The sequence below is a fragment of the Cucurbita pepo genome, chromosome 13 (assembly GCF_057944985.1).
Source record: "Cucurbita pepo subsp. pepo isolate OVF chromosome 13, ASM5794498v1, whole genome shotgun sequence".
Taxonomy (NCBI): domain Eukaryota; kingdom Viridiplantae; phylum Streptophyta; class Magnoliopsida; order Cucurbitales; family Cucurbitaceae; genus Cucurbita; species Cucurbita pepo.
Window position 1 is genome coordinate 11,698,462 of NC_141810.1, and position 8,326 is coordinate 11,706,787.

Below are 8,326 nucleotides of genomic sequence, written 5' to 3' on the forward strand. Positions count from 1 at the left end.
CTCACTAAGATTATGTGCAATGCAAGGCAACATTAAAGTATACATTTATTAGCCGCCATATTCACACCAATATCAGAATTCCACGTGTCAGTTGAACCCCAATAATTTAGTCCAAGTTCATTAAAAATTAGGTCCAAATCAGGATAATCATCGGTCTAAGCATATCAACAAACCAAAGGTCGATCCAAGCTGATAAACAAGTAAGATGCCAATCCAAAAAAAAGTCCAAAAGGCCGAACATCTAAAAAGATAAAAAAGTGTAAGAACCGATTATCCAAAAAGATCAGTATATTTTGTATACTTGAAAGAAAGAATCAAATTATAAATTTTACAAATAGTAACACTTATACTACAAATCAATAAAATCAAATTCATTTCACGAATTAAAATTCTTGTTAAAACCTTGTGGGAAGAGAAGCTAATCAAAAGACCTCCATGACGGTCTTGACAACAGTGTAGTTTTTATTAATCCAATTTAAAATTTAAATAGCATCGATACAACCCGATTCAATGAAAAGAAAAGAATGATAGTAGATAGTAATTAAATGATCGTTAATATATAAAAAGATATATGATTGTTTGATAGTCAATGTCTTAATTTTTAATGATTCTAAGTCGACTCTAATTTACTATTTATATCATTTGATTATGAATAAGTTTTAATCCATTTATACAACTAAAAAAATGTAACATTTTGTCCTATGTGAACTCTTAATTTCATACATCTATTTAGTTTTGATCTATCTATATAAAATTAGATCTATTGGTAAGTAAGAAAACATTAATTTATGAACAAAGATATTCAAAGGAGTGACAAATAATTAATTTATATTATCAACATGTTCATCAACAATTTAATGAATATATGGATAAAGAAATAACAGTTATAAACAAGCTATTATCATTGTGTTCTATGGACCTCAATTGGATTTAACGTTTAACAGCCTAAGTCCATCGTAGATATAATCTTTTTTAAACTTTTCCTTTCGAGATATCGTATTTTTTGGACTTTCCTTTCGAGCTTCCCCTCTAGGTTTTTAAAAAGGTGTCTACTAGGGATAGGTTTCCATACCTTTATACAAAATGTTTCGTTTCTCTCTGCAACTAATATAGGATCTCACAATCTACCTCCCTTTTGGGCCAACGTCCTCGCTGGCACTTGTTCGCCTCTCCAATCGACGTAACATCTCACATAAAGTTTTTTTCATAAGCGTACCAGACGTAAGATCTTTTATACACAATGAACTTATGAATGAGGTTGATGTAAATATTAAGCAGCCAAAATGAAGAGCCTTAGCCAACCAACTATAAAAATGTTTAGAAGAGGTCTTAAAAATATGAGCATTTACAATTTAGCTCCTTCCCCTTGCAACCATATTTATACATCCATTTGGGGATGGATATTTCTGATGTAGTATACAGGTAGGTACTCACATTCTAGTCAAAATAAAATATTTAGTTGGTTAGAAATGGTAGCAGCTCAAACCCGAGTCTCAGTGGCAGTCGAGAATTCCCGACGCCCTCGTTGAACTCGGTTCCTCGGTCACCAGCAACAGGACAGTTAGCACCAGCAATGGTGTCAAAACTTGCTGGTACTTTCCAACCCACCAAAAGGAGCTCTTCAGCTGATGATCTCTTCTCATTCATGAAGCTTTTGATGGACTATGGTTTTTTGAAAAATCTGGCAACTTCCTTGTATAGATTTTCTTCTTCAAACGGTTTCGAGACGTAGCCATTCATACCGCATTTCAGGCATTCTTCGTACGTAGCATGAATCACGTCTGCAGTCATTGCTAATATTGGTATAGGCCGTTTGCCTTCTGTTGCAGTCAATCCTCCTTTGTTTGCCTCGACCTCCATCGTCCTGATACGACGAGTCGCCTCAAACCTGCAGTTTCGACAACACTATACTCAAAGTTTACTCCAGAAATTCTTGGTATTCAGATCAGAAAAGCTTGTTCAAGAGATCTGTTTCGTGTGTTTTTTAAGCTAAGACACCAAAGGAGAAATGGAGAGTTGTTAGAACATACCCATCCATTTCAGGCATTTGAATATCCATGAAGCAAGCATCAAAATTATGCGGTAGCTGAAGCAACTTCAGGGCAGATTTCCCGCTATCTGCACACTCAACATCTGCACCAAATTTCTTCAGAGCGCCTGCAGCGACCCGACGGTTTACTCGGTTGTCATCAACAATTAAGATTCTCTTGCCACAGAGAAGGCTCTGGAGGAAAGCAGAACCATTCGGCCGTTTCTGATTCTTAACCCCGAGTACTTGTTGAAGACAGGCAGCCACCATAGTCGCCCTCAACGGCTTCATGATCACGGTATCTGCAAAACCTGCTGCTCTTGCCTTGTCTAGTTCAGCAGTGGCAATATTGGTAGCGAGAAGGATCAGCTTTGGAAACTTTACCGAACTACCGTTCGGTTTCCAGTTCAGTTGATGAATGATCCCACATTCCTCATCAGAATTTAGTATGTCCTTTTCAACTAAGATCATATCTGGAAGGATTGTGTTTCTGCAACGAAACATGCTTTTAATCATTCGAAATCAATTTAAAATCAAAAGAACAAAAGAGAAGGGCTTACCCTGGTAGTGTGGATCCATTTTCTCTGAATAAAGAAGCTGCCATGTTGATGCTATTGGTGACTTCAACTATGATACCAAGTCTCTTCAAATGATATCTAGTTACAGAAGCTCTAACATGTTTGCTATCAACTACTATTGCTTTCATTCCTCTAAAACTGGGGGGAAGTTCTTCAGAGTTGGGCTTTTTCATATCATTCATTGAGTTTTTCTTACATTTTCCAAATACAGCAGTGAAGGAAAACGTGCTTCCAATCTGAGGCCGGCTTATGAAGTTGATCTGACCACCCATTAACTCAACTAAACATTTGCTGATACTCAAACCAATACCAGTCCCTCCATAATTTCGGGAGGTCGAGCTATCTGCTTGCATGAAGGGTGTGAAAACTCGATTTTGGGCATGTAAAAGGATCCCAATTCCAGTATCCTCCACACTTACCATCAAAGTAACATGATCACAACCCTTGTTGGTAACTGCTGTGTTGTTTGGAGCGGCATTCGACTGGAAGTTGTCGTCAGCGATTAGATGTTTGAAGTTATCCCAACTGTTCTGATCATCGGCTGCCTCGCGTCCACTCAAAGTTTGAAATTCACGACCATCCAATACGAATAAGCCACTGTCAGATATTCCGTTGACATATTCCGAGTCCATGGAGACTTTTGAATTCTCAGCTAGGTGTACTTTAACAAATATATGTCCCCTTTCAGTAAACTGGAAAAAAAAAATGAAGCTTTTTTATGCTGTTTCCAACCAGTTAGACAATAATAGTCAAAAGAAAACGCAAATAATCCGAACTCGTTAGCAGAAGATATACTAAAAGATTAAGCGTTTATATTGGATTCGAATATGGAAATACAATCGAAAAATCGCACTCACCTTAACAGAGTTACCCACAAGATTTGTTATAATTTGTCTGAATCTTCCAGGATCTCCAATTACAATTTCTGGAACTTTATCAGAAACAAAAACTGCCAGCTTCATTTCCATATAGATGTTCAATTATGGTTGAAATCACCATGGCAAAAAGCAATGAAGTTATCAATTAACATGACATGTAACAAATAGGCAGCAAACGTGTTTATTTGAAAATAAATGATGTCCATACAGCCCTACCTCCAGACCCTTTTGTCTGGACTTCTCGGAAAATAAAGATAGCACGTCATCAAGTATTGATCGAATGTCGAATGGAACTGCTTCCAGTTCTAACTTTCCAGCTTCAATTTTTGCCCGGTCGAGAACCTCATTTATTAATGCTATCAGTGCCTTTCCACAAGCCTGGGCAGTTTGAGCATAATCCTTCTGTGTGGAGCTTAAATCTGTATCCAGAAGCAGAGCAAGCATTCCTGAAATTGATGCATCAAAGATAATAGATTTGAGTATCCTTTGTACATGTAAAACGAGCTGATTCGGTCAAAGCAAAGCGAGACAGGAATATACGCACCGAGGATGCCATTCATTGGTGTCCTAATTTCATGAGAAACAGTTGCAAGAAACTGAAACCAAAATAAAAGAGAGATTTTAATCAAGAGAAGCAGCATCATATATATGTGTCAGGATGTTTAAAAACATACACAAAATTCAATGCAGAATTCAAGAAAATTGAATTCACCACTTATACTTGCGACAACTAAGTCAAAATGCAGTGATCTCCCAAAGATATAACCAAGGTCATAATCAAGATATTTCCGTGTTTATGATAGGAATCACGACTCTCCACAATGGTATGATATTGTCCACTTTGAGTATACGCGCTCTCATGGTTTTGTTTTTGGTTTCCCCAAAAAGCCTCATACCAATAGAGATATTCTTTACTTATAAACTCATGATCATCCTCTTAATTAGCCGATGTGGTACTCCCCAACAACAATACTCAACAATCCTCCCCTCGAACAAAGTACATCATAGAGCCTCCCCTGAGGTCTACGTAGCCCTCGAACAGCCTCCCCTTAATCGAGGCTCGACTCCTTTCTCTGGAGCCCTCGAACAAAGTACACTCTTTGTTCGACACATGAGTCACTTTTGACTAAACCCTCGAGGCTAGCAATTTCTAAGTTCTCATGGTTTTGTTTTTGGTTTCCCCAAAAGATCTCATACCAACGGAGATATATTCCTTACTTATAAACCCATGATAATCCTCTTAATTAGCCGATGTGGGACTCCCCAACAACAATACTCAACCGTTTATGTTTTTGGGTAATGTAGAGGTTTAGCTATCATATTCATTTAACCTCTTATTATGCACTCTGCTTTGAAGCCATATTTTGCTACAACATACATAACTCGAACATAAGATTCATTTAGAACTTTCATCCCAACTATCCTTTTCTCTCCTCCCTAATTCCATCCGTTTCCTTTTCTATTCGAGTCTCTAATTTTTTAGTTCCTATATGACCTGATTGATGGTACCTGGGATTTTGCTACATCCGCAGCCTCCGCTCGAACTTTCAGTACTTGCATTTCATGAAAATCATCTTCAACCTTCACAATGTGAGTTGCTGCACCATACAAAATATATCCAACTAACAAACCGATCACGAAGAATAAGAATGCAGTAGTTAGGGCAGTCCAGGATGTGGGAGCCCTCTGCTGATATCTGCACCATAACCACATGAGGAAAGCCATAAGTCACTGAAGCAAACACTCCACATTAGAGATGTACCTAATATGGTAGAATCTTTTACCTACAAATCATCAAATGCTTCCTGAATGGATCTCCGAAATCAAGGCTGCTCTCGTGCGAAAGCGACAAGTCACCATCTTGATATTGATGACCATACATCACGAGAAGATCAGAAGAGTTCGTGACATCATATACATTTACCAAAATGGCCTGATTCCCTGCAAGCTGCCCAAGCAAGTTCTCCACGAGTGACTCAACATCAAAGACTCCGCCAACGTAGCTGCTTTAAGATAAGAAACAATTCAACATATCTGGCACATATAATTTCACCCCTAATATGATGCTAAAGCTCAAAGATTTGAAAAAATTAAGGTACATGTCGCTGAGAGCCACTGTTCTATATTTAATGATGAACAAACAAAGCACAGATGAATTCACATTTCTTATTAAACTACTTCATATCCAGACTGACCCTGCTGTTGCTTCTATCCGTTCTTCTTCAGTCGGTATGGATGGCAATTTGGATTTGTAAACAGGAAATGTCAAAACAACTCCAAGATGATGGGAACCCAGCAGCCTGAAGGGTATTGTTAAGACAGCCTTTCCTGTTGCTCTAGCCCTCAAAATATTTTCCCGGTCCTCCTGCATCGAATCAGCGTCGAATCAGAGAGAAGCAATCTACCAAATGAGGAAGGCAAAACGATATATACAGACATGCCATTTTTATCCAATATATAAGCTAGAATAGCAACATTTGCTCTACCTCTCCTGACATCATATCCAACGATTCAATATACGAGACTGTTTCTTGAGAAAATATTACTGGTGCATATTCATCTCGAATGGGCGAAGGTTCCTTTTCCATTGTTCTTATCATCCACCCGTGTTGCTTTTCGAAGATATCCCTCTCCGAATGAATCACTCTTTGTGCATACGCCACCCCACTGAGTAGAGGCCGTTCAAAAGCAGTTCTGGCTGTGTATTCTGCAAAAGTTTCCTGCATTGTTGAGTTTCGGGCTTGTTAAACGACAATGTCATGAGGGGAAAAAGACATTGAAATACCAGTTTGCTCAAGAAAATGCACAGAATTGAACAAGTTTATCTTGCAGGGTTGAGATTTCTCAGAACTATAAGAAGAACAAACCAATGTACAGAGGCGAAGTACAAACCTGATCAATAGCAGAAGGGTTTTTGAAGTAATGAAAGGTGGAAACAAGGACAGCCAAGGCATGAACATGGTTAACACTAACATTGAATTGATCCTGCAACATCCTTGCCCTCTGCTCACACATACTCCCCAACACTTCATTCCTCCTCACCTTGATATCAGCATCCATGCCATTATAGATTAACATGCTGATAAACGCCATCCCCATAATCCAGAACAGAAGATACTTTCTAAGCCAAGCCCTGTTAGCTTGAACAAACGTGTAACCCTTCTTTGTTGTTCCCATTTGCTCATTCCACTTCAAACCTACAGAGTTATCGCTCACCTGCATTTTCACTTCCTTTTCTTCTTCATTCCTCTACCAAAACTAGGCCAACCTGAAGAACCAGCAACATTCTTGAGCTCGCTCACTTTCTTTCTGAAAACTCCTCCCACAGTTTCTCCTGCAATTAAACAGAAAAAGCAAAAGGTTGACAAGAGGCAGATTGTCACCTGTTAGATTTGAAGCTCAGAAAGCAAAACCCGAAAAACCCCATTTCCTTTTTAAACCCATTCCTAGATTAGGGAGGAAAGACGATGAGTTGAGTCAGAATCAATAAAGAGAGCCGTTCAATTCCTAGAGACAAGCCTGAGTCTGAAAAGATGGGTGTTCTAATTGAGGTCAAAAATGAAAATAAGAGGCAAGGGAGAGAGAAAAGCCCACATTCCAAAGAATTCCTCTTCATATACTTTCTGGTCAATGACGTCTTTGCGTAACAAAAAAGGAAACAAACAATAAAAAAATGCAGAACAGTGTAAGCTAATCATGTCCATCTACTCCTCCTTCCTCCAGGCGTGAAGTTCAGTTGTTACCCATTTCACTTCCATTAAACAATCAAATTCATAGCTGAACACTCCGCTGCTCCCAAGACAAACCACACACGCGCAGCGAAGAACACAAGAAGAAACACACACATACACACAGACAGAGACAGAGAGCAGAAAGAAAACAAAAAGAAAAGGAAAAGGGGAAAGTGGGTTATCAAAAGAAACAATGCTTTTGCAGTTTTGCTCACCTGGGTATCACAAAAGATGGAAAATGCAACCAATGATTTGCAGAGATGATGGAGGAGGAAGAAGGTCCTCCACAGATCGATCCGGAGTGGCTTTTACCGCAAAATTTCACATGGGATTTCTTCAATTTCTCCCCCCGACTGTTATTTACCTTTCTTGATTGTTCTTTGGAGCTCAAAAAAATTGAAATCAAACGATTTCTGGGACAACTTTGGTGTCTCCCAAATCGCTCTCCTTCCCAATACTCTTTCACTATGGCAGAAACCCACTATGTCTGCCTCTATTCCTCTCTGGCTTTGTGTACCTTTTTTTATAAAATATTATTATTATTCTTCCTCTCTCTCTCTCTCTCTCTCTCTCTCTCATCTGCTGTGAGCTCGCTTTTTATAGTGAGTACATACAAGTAGGCTCCTCCTCCATTAACAAAACAGAGAAGAGTGGAAACAGCTTCAACCTGAATGAAAGAACCCAGAACCAGAAAACTCAAAATTCACAAGTTTTTGTATGGGGTTTTTAGTTTTATTGGCTCTCTCACTCTCTTCACTGTGTGGGAGGTAGAGAGAATCAAAATGGTGGGAAGGGGAAGAAAATCTCCATCGCAAATCTGTGTGATAATGACATGCCCACATTTGCTAGCTCGGATCTCATTCCCCTTGAATTTACCTCTAACCCCCTCTCAATTTCTTAACTCTTTTTTTTTTTTTTTTTTTTTTTTTTTTATTATTCTTTAAATAACTTATTTTTAAGATTAGATTTATCATAAAAATATCACTTCAAAAATATATCTTTAAACTATAAATTTGTTTTAAAATATATTTAAAATACCCTTCTAACTTGAAAATGTCTTTAAAAGTATTTAAAAATTACTCAATTTCATTAATAACCTTAATTTTTTTA

General features: G+C 38.2%; 1 protein-coding gene across 1 annotated transcript; it reads right to left on the reverse strand.

The window, feature by feature from the left end:
* Positions 1-1,293: 1,293 nt before the first annotated feature.
* LOC111808606 (histidine kinase CRE1) lies at positions 1,294-8,044 on the reverse strand. Its single transcript, XM_023694695.2, has 12 exons — positions 7,432-8,044; positions 6,378-6,819; positions 5,972-6,205; positions 5,681-5,850; positions 5,270-5,488; positions 4,995-5,181; positions 4,030-4,081; positions 3,702-3,931; positions 3,465-3,563; positions 2,590-3,299; positions 2,031-2,519; positions 1,294-1,888 (listed from the first exon to the last, which is right to left on the reverse strand). The coding sequence occupies exons 2-12, from the start codon at positions 6,705-6,707 to the stop codon at positions 1,663-1,665; spliced, it is 2,946 nt and encodes a 981-aa protein (XP_023550463.2). The 5' UTR covers positions 6,708-6,819; positions 7,432-8,044; the 3' UTR covers positions 1,294-1,662.
* Between the last annotated feature and the right edge of the window lie 282 nt (positions 8,045-8,326).